General features: G+C 30.3%; 1 protein-coding gene across 22 annotated transcripts in view; it reads right to left on the bottom strand.

The window, feature by feature from the left end:
* The window catches only part of LOC124359040 (calcium/calmodulin-dependent protein kinase type II alpha chain), a 393,022-nt gene that overhangs the window by 37,837 nt on the left and 334,491 nt on the right, over window positions 1-20,694 (bottom strand). For 16 of the 22 annotated variants that reach the window (XM_046811406.1, XM_046811401.1, XM_046811405.1 and 13 more), the window contains exon 12: window positions 10,566-10,655. In XM_046811406.1, coding sequence (XP_046667362.1) covers window positions 10,566-10,655 — 90 coding nt within the window. Of the gene's footprint in view, window positions 1-10,565; window positions 10,656-13,158; window positions 13,165-20,694 lie in introns of all 22 variants that reach the window. The other 6 variants (XM_046811403.1, XM_046811412.1, XM_046811419.1 and 3 more) reach the window with 1 other exon arrangement.

Below are 20,694 nucleotides of genomic sequence, written 5' to 3'. Positions count from 1 at the left end.
AAATAACAGAAGTCGGACTTTTAGACCACTTTGCGCAAATGTGTACAATTCTCACAGGACTTCCTTCTAAACAACCTGTCAAGGTGTGTAGGAGCTTGCAATTAGAAAACCTGGACAAACTGAAATTGCTCCTTTCTAAGGAAACTAGGGAGGATCTGGTCAAAGCCGCTACTAGAGAGGAAGTATATAAAGAGTTTAACATCATCTCACAAAAGCCTTGGACTCATCGTGCCCCAGGAAGAATAAAAGGTCTAAAAGAAAACACCGGCCAAAACACTTATCATACAAGGAAACACTCAAACTAAAAGAAGACTATTTAACGTCTCAAAGTTGACATGAAATGATAGGCAATCAAACCAATAAAGAAGAGGTAAATGTAAAAAAGAAAACCTATGATGAAAGACTCAAGCTACTTAGACAACAGGCATCAACTAACTACAGAGAAAGGGCAGTAAACAAATCCAAGGCCACATTGGAAGTGATAAATAATGCTCGAAATATAAAGAAAAGCACTTCAGAGCTCAAAATTCAAATAAACTGAGATTTAACATCCTGTACCAAAAAAGTTGCTTTCTGCTTTAACACATACTTCATAAATATACCTGAAGAAACTCTAAGAATAATCTCAGACTCGGGAGAGAAAAGCAATACAGCCTGTAGCTCAAGAACCAGTTACAAAACTCAATGCCATTATATGTACAATCGATAAAATAGAAGTCAGGGCAATCATCTCTAAATTAAAGCTAAAAAACTCTGAGATGAGATCTCCTCCAAAATTCTGAAACTCTGTGTGGACGAACTTACCCTCCACCTTGTTAATATCTTTAATAAAATCTATCAAAGAAGGAAAATTTCACTCAAGACTGAAAATCTTGAAAATATATCCCAAGTTTAAAAATGGTGAAAAATCGGAAGTAGGCAATTACAGACCAATCTTGCTTATTTCAACATTTTCTAAAGTTTGTGAAAAAATTGTGTTAAAGAGACTGCTTCATCACTGTTCCAAAAACAACCAACTGTAAAGATAGTCAACATGGATTCACTACAGGAAAGTATACAACCACAGCAATAATCAAGTTATCTGAAGCCATTGTTGACAACTTAAGAGGCAGGTAATTTCTCAACAGCAATTCTACTCATCCTAAGCAAGGCATTTGATTGCCTCAGTCATGAACTCATCATTAAAAAACTAACACACATGGGCGTAAGCGAAAATGCTACAAAATGGTTCCAAAGTTACCTTGAGGACCAACAACAGCTCCGATCTGAAGCACACACACAGAGGAATCACAGAGGAAATACACTTCTTCCAGTTCAAAGAGGAGTGCCTCAAGGGTTGGTACTAAGACCAGCAACATTTCATCTTGTTTGTTAATGACATGCCACAGTACCTGGGTGATTTCTGCTCTTCCCTAATGTATGCTGACGACACAACTCTTCTGCTGCATAAACAATCATCAAATGACCTGCAGAGTCATGTTACGTTGGTATTAACATGGCATAGCAGTACTCCAATAGCAATGAGTTGGTTGCAAACCCAAATAAAACCAGCCAGATAGCATTTGGGAGGCAAGCATCTAAAGTCAAATTATACCAGAAGTACAAATGGAGACAAATGTTGTCCCTAGGCCTGACGATGAGAAGGTGACCTGGACACCACATACAGATTACCTCAGCAAAAAACAACACCAGTCTGTTTATGATAAACTAATAAAATCCCTAAGCAACGCTAAAATGGCTAGAACTACCTACTTCTATTATAATTCTGATTTAAATCCATATCCTTACTTCTACTCATGAATATGACAGCATAAGTAGCATACTTTGAAACCATGTTGTTGAATAAGTTTTATGTAAGATGAATATTTTAAGAGCTGCATTTTTTATGAATAGTTATTTCATCCTTAGAGTCCAAATTAAATTAAGTTAATCCATTCTCTAGCACAATGGTTAATAGAACACATCATAGTATTATTAACTTATTCATCTTAGGGATTAAGGAAATGTTTGAGTGACCAGTAAGTCATTAAAATAAATTGTTTAACCTATCTCAAATTGCATTGGACTGAACGATTGCATTGGCTTTTGGAAAAGACGATCTTGAGCGGTAAGCATTTTATAAGGCACAAAATAATAGGAATTTTAGTTCTTATGTCCAAGAATGATTGTTCCTAGTTAGATAATTTCCTTCAGTGTTTACCCCCTTCTAATCTTCTTATCTCAGACAATTGTGTTACACATTCACGCGAGATTACTAAGCAGACTTTATAGGCAACATAACTTAACTAAGTCAAATGATTTCTGAAGTGAAGATCTCCTGTACATGAAAAGATCAATGACCCTTCTCGGTCCTTGGTAACTCACTGAGAGTCTGACCAAAATTACTGGTCAAGGCATTCCACAGGCTAGTATTGGATTGATGAGCTCCAGAATCTTCTTCATTGCTGGATTGTATTTACTTTTCAATCAGATTCACAACCGAATTTTGTTATTTAGCATTTAAAAATACAATTTAAAAATTTAGAGATTTTGTGACTAAAATTTTGCGTGTATATTCCTGTTAGAGAGAGCCGTCAAGATAAACAAAGCACAATAATCTACTGTACTTGTTACATGTGCAACACTTTGCAAAGGGTATTTGCTGGATAAGTCTACTTAAGGTATAAACCATTTGCAACATGCTTGTACTTGGCTACTATTTAAAACCCATAGCAACAAAATCATTAACAGATCAAGCTTTCATTTATGATTTATTTGAAGTAAAAGGTAATAGGCTAGAAAAGAAGCAATATAAACAAATTATATTACAATGAAAACTACAGATAGATAAAGCTTATTCTTAGTTATTGAATTAATCTTAAGTCTTCACTCGACAGACATAATTGTAATAGTATTTACAAGTTAAAACAGATTTTGAAACTTAATATTCAACATTTAAAACTCGTTATTATTGAGTTTCTATCATTTCCATTTTTACTAAATGTAATTAGTTCTTATTGTGGATTTAATTTGAAACAACATAAATTTAAAATAGTGTACATTATTTAATTTTTTATTAATATTTTTAATTACTTTATTACAAATTCTTATATATTTAAAGAGTACTTGTACTCATGGTGGTAAAAAAGTGCTGAATTTAGATTTTTAGTAAAAATATCCATTTTGGAACCTCTACTTAGAAAACTGGTTATCCAAAAATGTGTAACAGAGAGTATTAGCCTGAACCAAACAAATGGCCATAATTTACACCAATTGAGGCGTGTGGTTGTAGTCGAGTTTAGTACATAAATCTCCCAAAACAGTATTTTTGGTCCAAACATCAAGATTTTCTGCTAAATAATTATAAGTTTAATCTAAGTCATTATCTGGTTTAACAAAATGGCACTGTTCTGGTTAAAACTCTTAAAAACGCTTAAAAACTTATACAAGATTAAAATTTTATTTTGAGTCAATTGCAACTAATAGACTTTAACGGATGATCTAATGTTTGTGAAATTCTGCATACAACCCTAATATATAATTTCCAGAGGAAATTTTCATTCTTTTAAATATTTTAAAATTTGATAAATTATAATTATAATTTTCTAAAATATTACAGGTTATATTAACTAGTTTTGCCTTTTTTAAATGGATCAGTGATAGCAATGGCCGACTTATGATTTAAATGGCTCATTATTTTTTAGTATAGATTCTGTGTAACGTTCAGCTGCTCCCAAAGAGTAGCCAGGGCGCAAACTCATGGTATTACACAAAGTCATCATAATAAAACTATGGTTTTAATTTAATAGCTGAGCCTGCATCTCGATTATTTTCCAACTGAATGATTATTCAGATTTTTACATTATCTGTACTTGTAAAAGCCAAATATTTTTGTTTATATTTTATGAATTTAGAATTATTAAGGATTTTTAAAATCAATAAGAACACAAATTGTTAATATATACTTATATATTTAAGATTCCCTTATACATTAATTAGAAATAATATTGTTTAACATCTCAAGTTTAGCATATAATAAGAAAATACTAGGAACTGTAAAGTATAAACATATTACCCAAGATAAAGGGTAAAGGAGGGATAATGTGAACAATCAAATGAAAATTTAATTTGTATTTTATTTTCTGCAAATTCAATATAAACCAAAAAGCAGGTTTTAACTACAATACTGAAAAGATAACAAAGAAAACAAAGCAAAGCAGCCTAATAGAATTTAAAACAATAGTAATTATACTAAATAAACTACTAGAGATATGGTTTAAAACTTTACCACTAAATACTACATTGCCTTGAAAAGCCTGTAGAAAGGTTCTGCTTGATTGCCAAGATTAACAATGGAAATACTGCCAAAGAAAATTAAAAATACAAAATACTTATCAAACAACATGCATAAATACTGTGAAAAATATGTCATGCTATAATACATTAGACATTGGCAAATACGGGTATTTCTTATTAAATAAACATATAATAGTAAGAGTGTTTTAAAATAAATACTTTTGATTGAAGAATACTTGTATGTTGCAGAAAAACTACTTGATTGTTCCTGACCAGCCTTTTTAGTGACTTAATATAAAACGTAATAAATAAATAATTAATTAACTACTATAATGTTTGCATGAAGCTACATTTTTCAAAATGTAAATGTGTTATGTTTAATGTGCTTATAAAACTGGATTGAAATATAACAGTATTGAATCAAATAACTATATTATTTAAGGAGATAAATTTGCATACACACAAAACATCTCCCTCCCAGTGTCGAATAATTTTTGTTCATGAATGAGTGTTAACTTTAGAATGGTATTCATGGAAACTTTGACTTCAATTAACATTTATGAGCTTTGAAATTAATTATAATTTCTGGCACAAAGCAATTTTGCTCCACCTTTTGAAACGGGAGTAAGCAGACAATTCAAATCTGTTAAAATGTAAATCCCCACTTTTAAAACCTTGATGAAGAAGAATGGTGAAAACTAGTTTTATGTTGATACTATCAAAAATTGTGTGTTATCAAAGTTTATTTTGAAGAGTAATATATCAAAGTTATGGTTAAAAAAAAATTAAACATGAAATTTGTAGAAAAACTCACATTGGTACATTTAAGTAATGAATAAATCAAAAACAGCTTTTGTTCATCTTCTAAGTTAAGCTTCTAAGTTTTTCAGGCAAGGGCTTGAGATAAACATGCTTTACTTCAATCAATATGGGTATTGAAGCTACTCATAAACATATTTGATTTAAATCATTGAGTAATTTAACATAAATAACTTATTATAGTAAATTTAAATTTTGTTCTTTTTTTTAGATAAAAAAGAAAAAAATCTATTTCAGACAATATAAATGTAAATACTTGTTTTCATCATTCTTTAATTTAAAAAATTTAAAAGCCTGTAGTGGTGACTATCTTCATTTTAGTCTTATGAGAATAATGAATAAATTTAACACTTTTGCGATCTTGTTTTTAGTAGTAGAATTATGCAGATCTCTCATTTTAAAAGTCTGTATCCTAAGGCTTTTTAATTTTTTCATTATTAAGATTAGTTATCTATAAAAATTCCCAAATATTTTTGTATTTCATCAATTAAATACATAAAAATTATAAACTTTAGAAAGAAGACTAAAGTAATTGTAGGACCAAAAATAAGCGTGTAAAAGTGCTGGAGGCTTAATATTTCTCTTGTGGTGTAAAACTCAAGGTCGTTTCACTGCAGCCAGTTCTTAAACCCTTTGGATCGGACTTATATGATCGCACTCTAAGAACACCAGGCTGCAAAGGTAGCGATGGCTATTCTCTGCACTGGCCAGTGAATTATGACCACTTGTTGTCTCTCAGCTCAGCAGGCCACTAAGTGTGGCCCACTGTTATGTGCAGTTACAAAATTCAATCCTTATACAATTATAGGTGGAAAGTGCTGCAATCTCTCAGCGAAATAAGTAACTAAACTAGTATTTCTCTATTTACAGCACACACCACAGGAAACATTGTACAGAATAGTTTTTATGCAACTGTCAGTGTCACTATAACTGCTGTAGTGTATCCTATCAATTTATTAGTGCATTTGGTGGAGACAAAGTTACAAATATTGAAACACGTTTATATTCCATTGATACTTGAAACTGATTGTACTTTTATTCTTCAAATAAAAATACTTTTATAACCGATCAACATGTTACTTAAATTACATATTATTTGTTCGTTTAAAAGTAAATATTAAATAAACAATTAATAAAGCTTCAACCCTGAAGCTAATAAACTTAATAAGCCAGTGAGAGGGCAGCCACCTGATGGTCCACACAAGCTGAGCAAGAGATAAGTTTTGGCCATGTAGTGGTCTCCCGATCACTAAGGGTTAGTACGAAATATTACCACTAGGAGGGGTTGTTACATTCAACAGTTTTCAGTTGTCTGCAGCCTCTATTTTAGAAAAGAGGACATTTTTTCTTGTCTATAACTTAAAGGGGTTAAGACTCTATGGCATCCATTGTAAATGTATAGATACCTACAAGTTATCTGGTTTCTGATTTTTTTCACAAGAAATTGTCTGTTCAAAACATACAGTCTGTTTAAAAAAAACTTTGAGTAGTGACATGTTGATTGATTAATATTGAATTAATACTGAAGTCTTGATTTTAGGTTTAATAATCTACAACACAATTTGTTCTTTAAAAAATGAAGAAATAAACAAACAAGGACAATTTATACAAAACGTGGCCTTGTTTCAATGCAATAAAGCGTATACAGGTATTAAATATTAACAAGAGAGCTTTTTACAATAAATGCATCTTTGTCTTAGACATAACTAATAAACAATTTCAATAATTAAAGAAAATTATAAATAAAAATACATTAAAACAATATTACGGCAAAATAACGAGCAGTGTGTTGTGTAGCATAACTTATTACTAAGATTAAAAGTTTCCGGTCATGTGTGGTGTCAAAGACAAGCACTGTGTACTTCTAGTCTGAGTTATAAATAATACTTATTATACATCTGTGAAGTAGTAACTAGACTGTTGAATAAAAAGTAAAGCAATGAAAAAGAAAACTGTTTAATTTAAAGTTCTCAACAAATAATCACTGTTGGACTTTGGATCCCATAAGATTTTATTGGCTACAACAGCAAAAGTATTACACAAGATTATTCCTACTTCAATTACTGTTGCAATATACAATAAAGTTGTTACTGTGTGGTGTAATGACAAATAATTACTATAGAAGAGTGAGTGATAAGCTAAGCAGTTTGATATGTACGTGTTAGTCAAAGTTTTAAAATATCAGTGCAAACATTTTAACTGAAGAAGAAAGAGAAGATGAACACAACAATAATAAAAATGAAAGTAATTGAAATGATAAGCGCAAAAGGAGAAATGCAAATATATTTAAGACGATTTGATTTTCTTCACTTTCTAAAGAAATTGCAGCAGCCACAAATTGGATCTGAAAATGCAACGAGATGAATGAAAATCTTTATTCTATAATGATGAATAAAACAAAAGATAAATAATCCTAACCACAATGAAATTTTAAAATGGCACAAGTATGCATGTGACTGTCTATATAATATGACAAAACAGTTTAAAGAGACAGAATACTGTTATGAAACTCTTGACGAAATATAATGTTCACATTTGAATTAAAAATATATTACTGTTTAATTTCAATACAAAGTTAGAGCTTCATAAAATAAAATCATCTCCATGTCTTCAAATGGATAGAGTATAAAATATACAATATATAATAGAAAAGAAAATAATGTAAATAAAATTGAATAAACAGTGAATACAGATGACATAGGAAAGGTACTCTTCCAGATGTATTTGTATTAAAATGTTGACTTTTATGCTACATTATCTGATGTCGAATCCATGTGGAATATTTCTCTTTAATAATAATTGGAACGCTTGTTCATGTGGTCTGACTTCATTTAAATTTAGATGCGTTTTCCAAATAGGTTTTAGTTTATATATGTCATCAGAGGAATTATTATAATTTAGACCATGAGAGAAATTTGATTTTTTATCCTGGTACTTATAGTTTTTGGCACTGATCAGTAATTTTTGTCCAAAAGGTATTATATACATATATATACAGAAACTGCACACATGTAAAGCACACATTTTGAACGTGTTTCAGGAAAAGATATTTTAAGTTTGGGCTAATTATAAATAAGTGAATTTCTAAAACTTTCAGTAAACTTCCACTTGGTCTTTTCCATCACTTTGACAGCAGTGTCTAGCCTTAATATGTGTACAAAACTAAAACAAATTTTTCATTGGAAATAAAATAAAATACTTTTCTTTAGTATCACTTAAGAGTTTTGTTCAGATAAACTACAATACTTAAGTAGTGTGGTAATAAGTGTTGAAAACAATATTATAATAAAATTAGACTGCCAGCTTAGAAATTTGTAAACAATATTAAATTAATTAAACATAAATTGTATTTTCATTTCTTTAAAGAAAATCACCATACGCATGGTTACTTTCCAGTTTTTCATATCTTATAGTGATAAATTTAAACATTAACAATTATATCTCAGAAATGTTCATTTAGCATTCTTGGCAAATCATCCAGTTAAAAGCTTGACATGGAGTGTTTGCATGAGCGAGGTGTATGTAAATGGTACTATGAAGGTTCAATGGACATTAGTATCTAATCTGTGATTTACTGTCTTGTCTCAATGGCTTTTAGTACGATGAAATTGTAAATAATCATTAACTTTCTAAGTATAATAAAAATAGTTCAGTCTTGAAGTTATTCTATTTCATATAAAAACTATTAGAATAATAATATGAAGTATTTTTAGTGAATCTTGTGTTATTTTTCTAATTATTGTTACCATCCTTATCCTTTATGCTTTCTGATTTATTAGCAGTTACCTACTATTATTTTCATATATTTATTTATTGCAGTTAAATTTATTGTTACAACTTACTAATTTTCCTTGATTGGGACATGATTATTTATATACTTAGATATGAATGTGAGCGTCAATGTGATAGTAAGGTCTTATCCGCTGCATCATGTTTAAAGATTCTCTCAGGTATAGTGAACGTTAAAGTAAATAAAGGCTTCCTCTTTTGTGGATGAATTAATTTTACTTTTTATTGAGTAATTTTCCAAAACTGTTGCAATTTACAGGCAGAAATTGCAGTAAAAACTTTGGTAATGTACAAAATTAAGTAAAAATATATTTCACATAAAATGCAAGTGGGGATGCACTTTTGTGTTTCGATGCATTTGAGAGGCTGAATAAGGCAATGCAATCAGTGCAGAGAAATTCCCACAAACCGTGTGCACAGGTGAGTGAAGGATGCAAAGTGGCGAGAACTCATGCATCTAATGCAATGTGACACTACGAGTATTCTACGCAACGCAACACTACGCAATGCCAGTGTCGTACTACTCTCGGCATGCGACGACAGGCAAGTGCAAGAGACAGAGTGAAATATGAAACATAGTAGTAAGTGGAAATGTAGACATACTTCCTAAAACATACAAACAGGTCTGCAACTATTTTCATAGGAATAAAGTATTGCATATAAAGTTAATTATTCATGAAAAGTAGTTTGTAAGAACACTTCATTATCAATATAATAAATATTATTCCACTTAAACAGTCAACCAACATTAAAGTATGCAGCATCGTTCAATAGTTACAATAAAAATTAAGAACACATCTTCACTGAGTCATCATTCCTGAAAATGTAGGAAGGTTACTATTCGGCTTGCTTCTGGCAAATTACAGTAAATTTAAACAACTATTGGCTGTTACCACAAACCTTGAGAACGAAGTAACTCTCCTTTGAAGAATCGATCTTCAGATATGTCTCGATAGAATCCTACATCGGATTATCTAGAAGCTTATATGAAATTTACGCACAAAACAGTTTATTGTACTGATATACATTGTCAACTCAGCTACTGCTCTAGAACGTGCTCACAATTATATATTATCCGTAAATTTCAAACTAAAATAAATCAATAAATCGGTAAAAGTGGGTATTGGTTCGTTTCAACCGCTTTCATTTGATAAATATTGAAAACAGAAGAAACGCTGTACATTGAGGCACAAGGTCATTTGTAACCATTTTAGTATGACATTGTACTCCATTAGGAAAAAATAAAATGAATAGTTTTATCAAGTTACATGTAGTGTCACCAATGCTAATCTGATGGCATTTCATAAAAAGTACACATAAATCAAGATTAAGTTATCATCCTAATTATGTCTTGGTTATATGAAGAATAACACAATTTGAAGGAATATAAACTTAAAAACTCTATCTTAATGTCCAGAAGGAACATTATATCCTTGTCAAGTGAAATATCGATTTAGCAGTTATAACAAAATTGAAGTATAATAATTAGAGGGGGAAAGTTAAAGAAATTGAAAATTGCATCACAAATTAATGCATATAAAATTAGAAAAACAAAATAGAAATGAACGGGTCGACAGGGCAGGTCAACTCTAACACTTGCTAACAGTGGCTACGGTACGTTATTCTAGAAGCCAAGCTAGCGATGCCTGCCTGCGCATGTCCTGTCACGCTCTGTCACTGACCTTTGATATCGTCGTCTTCCAGCGTAGTGCTGCTGTCCGTTGACTCCTTCACCTGTGAGCCGTCTCCTTTCTTGGTGATGATACTGCGACCTACACAACACCTCACAGTCAGTCTAATACAGTACCCACTATCATTTTATTTATAAATCCCTAAATTCATAACTATTTTAAAATATTATTGTCCCGAATACAATTTTTTCTTTTTTATACAAGTTACACTTTCAAATTAAGTGTAACAATTGCTTTTGTCAAATGAAAGTGTATGTCAGGTAGTAGCACGTCTAAAGGTTTATCCCTCACAAATGTTTTTCTAATCTCAAGTTCATAATTAATCATTAGCAAACCTGTTATACTATATATGTTTTTTTATCATATAAATGCATTATATAAAATATTCACATCAAATTGTTTAAAACTTGTCTCAAACAATCAGTGTTCTAAAAAAGTATTATTTTATATAACTTTAAAATAACGGTATTACTGTAAAACAAACAATGATGAAAAATACATTACATAACTTACCTTATGTTAAAAACAGACAATGTTCAAAACACATTTTAAACTGATGATTACCAATCAAAATCAACCACAAATCACAAAACCACATGAAACAATTAATGTTCTAAAGTTCTCATGTCATAAAACTCATTCTTGCAAGCAATGCAACCATTTCACGTATTAGTATGATCTTAAAATAATCAATAATGAAAAATTGAATGTAATAAATCCACTGTGATAATTTAAATAGGTGTAAAACCAAGCAAACTTAAAAAGTCAAAAACAAAGCGATCAAGCAGTAAAATAATAATTTTAAAGTTTCAAAACCAATTAAAAATTAAAAAAGAAACAAAAAATTAGGTATATTTGCACTGGAATTATGAATCTTTTGATACAATATAGCTTACATACTTGTAGTAAAATGTTTTCTTTCATAACTTTATTTCCCAGCAAAATTAATGAAGGAATAGGTCTATACAGTGTAATGCCAAGAAAGGATCTGAATCAGATTTTATATTGTAACCTCAAATATTTTTAAAGTCCTTATTAAATAATAATGTACTATTTTCATCCATTAGAAATTTGTTCAACTTGTGAAAAATATCAGTTCAATCAATTATGAATAAAAATCGCTTTATGATTTTCTTTATTTGTTGTAAAATATATAGCATCTGACTGTTTGCAACTCATGCAGCCATGGCTACGCACAAGTTAATGTTATAAATATTGACTTTTACTTCATTCATAAAACTAAATTCAACTTTTATTTGTTGTTAATGCACAATTGTTTGTAACGTAATTAAAACTACCTTATTTACTTTTGGTGGAAATTTTTATGTTCAGTTCTAGAGAAATAGTTATTCCGCTTCTCTAACCTTTTCCAACTCTACGATTATAAAGAGGAGATTTCAGATAAAGGTAAATCACAAATATAATGAAGCCTTCAATATATCAATTTATATTGAAATTTTTTTAATAAAAAATACATTGACAATATTGATTTTTGAACAATGTACGCCACTTATTATAGTTCTAACTTGGTATAATATATTTCACTATAGTCTATAATTAGGGCTTGAAACTTAGGGCTGAAAATTAGGGCTGAAAATGTAGAACACATAGTAATAGTAAAAATGCACACCAAATGTTAAGTAAGTAACAACCCACAGTAACTTACATGAGGTAACTTAGTAACTAAATATTAAAGTGGTGAAATATAAATATTTACAGTGTGATCATTCCCACATGCACACCTCAGTCAGCAGTCCATGCCTCAAGCTCAAGATACCACAGAGTATGTACAACAGTTCATTGTTCGAGCTCTTTAAATAGATCGGTCTCTTGTTATACCGTAGAGAAGGGAGCAAAAGTGTCCTTATAGACACTCGGGAGATTACAGACAGTGGTGCTACGGTGTAAGTCATATTAAATATAATCATGTAAATCTAGGTTTCTCAGTAACCAAAATGCAAAACACAATTTATTACAAACACCATTTTAAAAAGTGCTTAAAAACACAACTTTACTGCTTTATCTCTTTTTAATATTTTGAAATTACAAATACTAAGAAACCTAGAGTTGAATGTGATGCATATGCAAATATTTGGAATGTGCGTGAAATTTATTTCATGAGCCGTGATTGATAATCTCCCACGTGTCTGTATTCAACATCAGCTGTGTGGTATATCATACCGTTACTATTTAAAGAATGTTCGATTTCTTTGAAAAGCTTGTTTATTGTTTAATACTTTTCTTATAAGAATATAAATACCTTTAAATATTAATTTTGGATTTTTTACAGCTTCTGAACGTACTTAACAAAATTTTATTTATAGGTTTTCTCCTTTCACAAAGGCTGTGGAGACATATCTTGGTACATATCGAATAACCAATTCCATTCCAAAGAGCCACAACAATGAACAAAAATACATCTAGTTTTGGTGGACAATAACACATTAAACAAGTATTAATTTTGTTTAAGAAAGAGAAGAAAATATCTTTGAAATCATCCATACACAAATAACGTGTTAACTAAATAGAAAAAAATAAAAAAGTAAATTATGTTAAGATGAGGTAACGTTTATTTGTTTCTTACCACTTTCTGTTCAGGAGACAGAGAGAGAGGTAACCAGAGACAGAGAGAGAAAGAGAGAGAAAACAAAGATAAACAACACGTCATCATCATCATCATCATCATCATAATCATCATCATATCAATCATCATTTCATCGGGGACTATATCTACACTGTGCGCTACTGCAAGCCTATGACTACACTTGCAGTGAGCGGCTAACTCTTTAGTTCACCAAACTTTATTAAAAATGCTAATAGTTTCTTTATCTAATACTAATCTCAAACATTTTTATATTAAAATGTTGGAATACACTTCTTTATTTAATAATGAAAACTATAGCACAATTGTCTTGTAAATTTCAAATATTTTAACAAGTCTTTTGAAACTAGTTGTAATTAATTGAAATGAGATTTAAAACTAATTTTAGGCAAAACACAATCTCTTATTGCATAATATAATGTTAGTTCTTCAAAGAGAATAACCACATATAACCTCCGTCCATCATCCTCTGATCTGACAAGTTTAAGATAGTTACGGATTCTTACCTGAGATTTGAAACTGATACTGTGGTCTGTAGCTTTACAGACTAAACTATTTCTATCACTGTGAGTGTTTAGGAGTAAGAGCCCCTAACTGTTGATAATAAATGGAAGAAGTGAGAACAAAATGGAAAAATTGCCTAGCATGTTAAGTAGACAATTTTTTGAAAAGGAAATAACAACATAAACTGAACACCAAAGTTAAATTTAATTCTTTTGCTATTCGTATCTGCCACTGACCTGGTTTTTGTTGTTATATTTTGCTCTTTGGAGATTTCGTATTGTTGGTAATCTCTTGTATAAATTCTAAACTCAAGATTATCTCCAAATTATTTTACTCCATAATGAAATTACTTATCTTTAATATGACAAAAAGATACACAGAACAGTTTGACGTAAGAGTGAATGACTGTGTAGGATAGATCCTCAGACCACATTGTAAAAGACAATCCAAATCCAGATGTTTCACACTCCCAAGGACAATCCAAACCCAGATGATTCAAACTCCCCCAAGGACAATCCAAACCCAGATGGCTCACACTATGAAGAACAATCCAAACCCAGATGTCTCAAACTCCCCAAGGATAATCCAAACCCAGTTGGCTCACTGAGGTTAGGCACAAGGATCAACCAACAGTATTAACTGGTAATGTGCTAAGTTCCACCAATGATCTGGCCATTTGATAGTGTTATGAATAGTGTTCTAGTGAGATACCTGTGACTACCTTCTCTTGTATTGACACGCCAAATTAACCCTTTGACACATTAGTTTTAGCACACGGTTTTTATGGTTTTTAGTTATTATGGCCTAAATTTTTTTAACTCTTATGGTCATTTTTTAATAATAACTATTTTTCAATATATAAAATAACAGAAATTGAGAGGTTTTTTAGTGGTAAAGAAAAAAAATACAAAGTGAGTGTTTTGGGTCAGATGTATTTATACAAGAATAAAATGATCCCATCTAGTTCTACCCAAGCTAATCAACATTCATTTAAGGTGAGCACTCGCACCGGCTTTACCACAGACCACTGACTCTCATATGACAGGTGTGGAAATAACCCAATAACTCCAAGGCCAATTCTTGCACCCAAGAGTAGCGCATTAGATCCTGACTTGACGTCTTGGATATGCAGAGAGCTCACTTAAGATTTTGCTATACTGATTCTCCCACTTGTGCTTCCATTGAGGATTTCTGGTGTGCATCATTGTATGATGGAACATTCCTTCAAGCAAGCGAATAGATTACAGTGACTTTCAGTGGAAAAAATCCTGCCACCGGTGTGTTTGTTACTGTTCTCATGACACGGGAGTATGACACTGTCAGACCAGAAGACTACAGAAACAGGTCTTGATGATTTCTCGTTAGCAGAAAACTGAACGTTTGTAGAGCTTGACATTAGAGAATCCCTACTTGTTTTCAAGTGATGCAATGGATAATATTTTAATACTATTTTTTTCACTTTAATTAATATACGACTGTTACGTGATGCGTTAAATTATAACTTAAAACTTCATGCAGATGATAAAATTAAAAAGAATGAAATAAAAATTATAAATTGTACACAAGTATAAAAATTGTATCTTAACGTACATGGACTTTAGATGAAACAAATAAAACGGTATGAAACAAAATTTTGAACAGTTTGAATGGTTAGCCACTCACTGGACAATCTAAGTCTAACTTATGTACAGTTCAGTGCCACCACACCGGATGAGGTACGGAACGAAACGGGCCGGGTCAACGCAGCACCAACACACAATCACAGACAGTCTCAGTGCTTCACAACACACAACTAATGATGCAGTCTAAATTGCTCCTAATACAGTAGATCATCCAACTGTACAACATTTCATTCGATTTACAATTATTAGTTTTCGTTCGAAAATGCCAGGTTTAGGTTTAATATTTTTCATTTGTTTTGTAAGAGGTATTACTGAAACAGAAGATTACTATAAAGTTGTGAAGTAACATTGTTATATTTTACAATGAAATATCTTAAGCGTTAATAAAATAAACAAAATTCTTAGTTTATGTTTATATTTTTTAATTTTTACAAGTAAAAATCACACTACTTAAAATATTGAATTGAAAAGCAAAACATTTCATAACTGTTTACATTTTAAAGGCATTTTACTGAATAATGTTGTTATTAGAATACATACTACACAACAGCGATACTGTTGTATTAGCGATTGTACATACTACACTACAGGTTCTGACCTAGGACCACTTGAAGCGGAAGCTCCTATTTGAATTCTAATGTGGAAGCTATAGCAATATTTGCTCGCTTGGGGACACCTAGAGCTTGTCATGCAGCCAAGCAAAGACCTCTAAGCGAGTATTAACTGCTATACGAGAGGCAGTCGGGCCAAATTTTGTATGGGGTGTTTTGTGTTGGCTATGTAAACTACAGAGATAACAACCCTTTATAACACAGAGAAGTATCTATAATCTAGTCAAAAATTAAATGTGAATTAAGTTCTTATAGTGTAATTATTGAAAACTTTAAGATTTACTAAAGTACTGAATGTCGTTTGGTTACATTGTTATAAAACATAAATTATATTCATCATATCAACACAATATAAAAAATAAAATACTTTTATTTACAATTTTATATTATATTATATTTTAAAATGTATATTATAAAATTATATTATTGTTCATAAGTATTATCAATAACTACTTTATGAATGTTTAAAGAGGCTTATACGCAAATTACACAAAATTAATAATTTTTTATAATATAAAAGAGTTGTCAAATGCCGTCACAACACTTTCTATATTGTAATGGTTTGTACTGAATTATTAAAAAAAATATGTATTCATCTAAATTTAAAAAATCACTGCAAACAATAACATGCAGTTTAGCTATAAAAACTTAATTCACACCAAACAATATTGTAATGAATACTTAAAACACAAAAATAAGTTAATTGTAAATTTAAGGCAAATAAATTTATTTTTCCATACAAAGTTAAAATGTGAAATTGTATTATTATTTTAGAAATTAAATTTTTAGTATTACTGATAGAATAATATTTTTTTATAGTAAGATTTTGAAGTAGTGAAATTGTAGTTAAGATTTTAACTAACGAAAACCATAACATTACTGTACTTCTATCTAAAAAGTGAGTAAATACCTGTTATATTTATACAGAAATAGTCAGTAAGTATCAAGTGGGAATCCCACATATACTGTATAATGTTAAAACAACAAAAACACATATAGCAATTGAGCAACTGTAAATTTTAAAAGTATCCATTTTAGGTGAGTAATTCTTAAATTATTTGTTTCTAAATTAATTACTTTAAAACATCTTAGGTTATTCCAACCAAAAGAGCAAAACAAGTGAATTGTGTAACAGTAATTTTATTAAATTTACAACAACAACTCAAGTTTTCCACACTCATCACAAGTTTTGTCTTTTTAAAAAGTATATTTTCATTCAGTATCTCGTGAGCCCCAGAAAAAAGTGTGCTTTTCAAAATTGTACAAATTGCGAATCCCTGAAAGAAACAAACGCCTTATACGATATCTTTAGAACAATCTTCAGTAATGGTTATGTATTAAAAATACCATGAATGAAATGCTTTCACAATGAAACTGAATTGGCCTGTTTGTAAGAAACTTGTTTAATTTTCTGGCAACGCATCTATAACATCCTACTTCTTTCATTGAATAAAATAAATATACTAGAATAAATTCTTTCGCACTTTGAGATCATACAAGTGATCTAATTAATTTAAGAGTAAAATATCAGTATGAAACTCGTGGAGAAAAAACATTGTGTAGATTAGATGAAAGGTTTTACATTCTCTAACAAAATCTGCACATTAATTTTACAGGCCAACACAGACAGTTTAGTGATGAAATGTTGAAGGTCGAATGCTCAGGTGGGAATGATTATTTGTTGCCGTTATTGGTGTACATCATTTGTGTTACCGACTAATTTTCTCTAACCAATAAATATTGTTGCAAGATGAATAATAAAGTTTTGCTAGAATTGAAGCCTACAGGGTGTAACGTGATGCCCAGTAAGAACTTTTCCTTAAGTGGTTGGTCCAGCAACTAGAGAGCAAGTATCTGTGACGCAACCACAAGTAATTTGCGTTTAACATCAGATCTTGATGTGAACAGCTAACTAACTGTCTAATGTTTTCACCTTCCATTGGAAAAATTTTCTTGTTTGAGGATCTTAGAGAAATCATTGTGATTTATCAACCAGTCACTATTATATCAAAAAGTTAGATTTTGCCATTTTAATCGGATAACCAGAAATAAGAACAAGGAACTTATGTGACATGTGTTTGGAAATGGCCAGAAAGTTGATTTGAAAATGTACTACTCAGGCTAAAAATTCCATCAATGGTGAATAAGTCAAAGAGAAACTTTTTCTTTGCCTCACTTTCCTAGATATGAATTACCATTACGATTGGTCCAAAAGCTAAAGGAAACCACTGGTTCTTATGTTTCCAAATTGTAAACATGTTCAACCATAGAGATTAGACTCACTTCAAGAGTACAGTGCCCCTCTCCACCTTCTCTATAGAAGGCTTTAGCAGTACAATAAAGTCCATTTCAATTCAATATTAACTATATACTTCAAAGTTACTCATGTTCTAATATTTTTTATGCAGTAAATCACTACAGACAAATTATTCTTCATAATTAAAAATCTAAAATCAGAAATAATAGTTATAAACAATAGTGTATTATTACACCCAGTTTGGACAAATTAAACAATAATTCAAATTAATGCTATTCGTTGACCAGTTTGTTACACCATTTCATTTCATTTTTTTTTTTTTTATGGCAGCCGTTCAACAAAATTTGTAACTCTGTTATTAGACCAAAAACAAAATGTTCTGGAATGCTTATAACATTTATAAAACAATTTGTAATTAAAAATTTGTTGTACCTCAAATAGTTTACGTGATATCATTACATGTAAATCCCATAAGAACATTTCTATAACCAAGACTACCGGTAAGTATAATGAAACAAGTTAAACTTGGTACGAAAATTATAAATATCTAGACTAAGTTCGTTGGCCATCTTGATACACTACTTAGTTTTATTATGATGCCAATTTTAACGTTAAACAAATTCACAAGTCTGCTATTTGTAAACATACAGAAAAAATTAAGTGATCATAGATGCTTATTTATCACGTGTCCTAAACTTTTTGTTATGAACAATTATTTTTGTTTCTTGATTAGTATTTATGTATTGAGAAGATGAAAATCCCATAATAATAAATTGATTACATTATCAATAAAATCTATCTACTTCATCTAACTGATTCAGAAGGACTATTTTAAGAGAGATTGAAATATGTTAAGAAAATGCAAAACAGATGTATTCCTTGTTGGAGAATGAATCATTTATATATTTGTGAACTACACAGAGAAAATAAAAACTACCCACATACAATTGATTCTCTCTCTCTACTAATTTATAAAGTCCAAGTGGTGTGACAAATAACAGAACACCCTGTATATTCTCTGGAGGCTAGCTAACTACAAGCAAGATTTCTTGTTCTCCATCCTCGACTCTTTGAAATGTATCTGCCAAAAGCTTATTAATGTCTCAATAACTTTTCACTTTTCTTAAGAAGAGTTTCAGTTTAAAAAGAGTCAGAACTTTGTCTGACGCAAGTTTAAAAAGAAATGTCTCGTATTTACTTATTTATGTTCAGCAATAATGGATGGCAGACACCTTTCACTATCAACCGATAATAAACAATTACTGTACTTACAACCTACACAATACAACCTGTACTTACAAAGTTGAACTCATATGGAACATGTACTTAACCTCGTGTATGATCCTAAAAAAGAAGAATATTTAAATCTTTCCTTAAGTAGTGAACAATTATAAAAAAGACACTTTAAGAAGTCCTTAAAAATTCCTTTTATTTAATTAGTTGGATTATTTATTCATATAAAACTAATCGAGAAGTAACCAAAATTCCTACAAAGGTCAAGACTACTTACCTGTAAACCAGAACCCGAAACCACTAAACATACATTGAGTTAAGTCAAGAAAGCCATTGTATGTAACCATAATTAGGAAAAAATATTAGTGGAAAGATAGAATAGTTATGGAGGCGGTTATGACAAATCGCGCCGTTTGAGAGTTAGTGACAGCAACAGAGTCCTACGCAATGCAACACCAACGTTCCGACATTGCGATACAACACCTTGATGCAGGTCTAGGGTGCAACTGCAAGTCTCTCTGGTTTAATTATGTATTTCATTACAGAGCATGTAACCTACGGAAACAAGCAATATTGGTTACGTGTCCGTTGTAACCTCTGAAAACAAACATTAAGCGGTTACATGACATACTACCAGATACTGATTGCTTTAGAGGATATCAAGTAACACTGTTTTCAAATTACTTGTAATCAAATGGATTGACTTAAAAATTATTTTTGTAGAAATTCTAACAACACAATATTATAGAAGACTGGAAGTCATATTAAATTCTCAAAATGTCATATATACATAAATCAATAAAATGGTACCAAATTTTAAAGCTCTATGAATTCGATTTGTTTTGTTGGAGGAAACTAATCAAGTCACTAAACAATCACATATTTTTATTTAAAATATGTTATTGAGAATACCTGAAAATTCACATTTCTTCATGAGATTTACCATATGAGGAGGATATTAATTAAATATTTAAAATATCGAATTCATAATCCTTAAATAAACTTTAAAACAATAAACGAACTACAAGATCCAATTTTCAAAATTGTATTTAAACACTAAAATTTAAACTTTTTAAATGATACACTAAAAAGCAAAAATCTTTAGTGAAGAATAATTTTTGAAAACAAAATTCAATGAAGATTAAAGCTTATTTAATAAATATGAAATGTTTTTCATTATTTAATATCCTGGCTATATTTCTAAAACACTAAATTTCAGATATTGTAAATAAATAAAATATATATTGTAATTTTAAAATAAAAAATATGTTTTACTTGCATACTTTAATAT

The sequence above is a fragment of the Homalodisca vitripennis genome, chromosome 4 (assembly GCF_021130785.1).
Source record: "Homalodisca vitripennis isolate AUS2020 chromosome 4, UT_GWSS_2.1, whole genome shotgun sequence".
Classification (NCBI taxonomy): Eukaryota; Metazoa; Arthropoda; class Insecta; order Hemiptera; family Cicadellidae; genus Homalodisca; species Homalodisca vitripennis.
The sequence above is the reverse complement of the archived record's forward strand: the minus strand, read 5'-3'. Positions and strand labels throughout refer to the sequence as shown.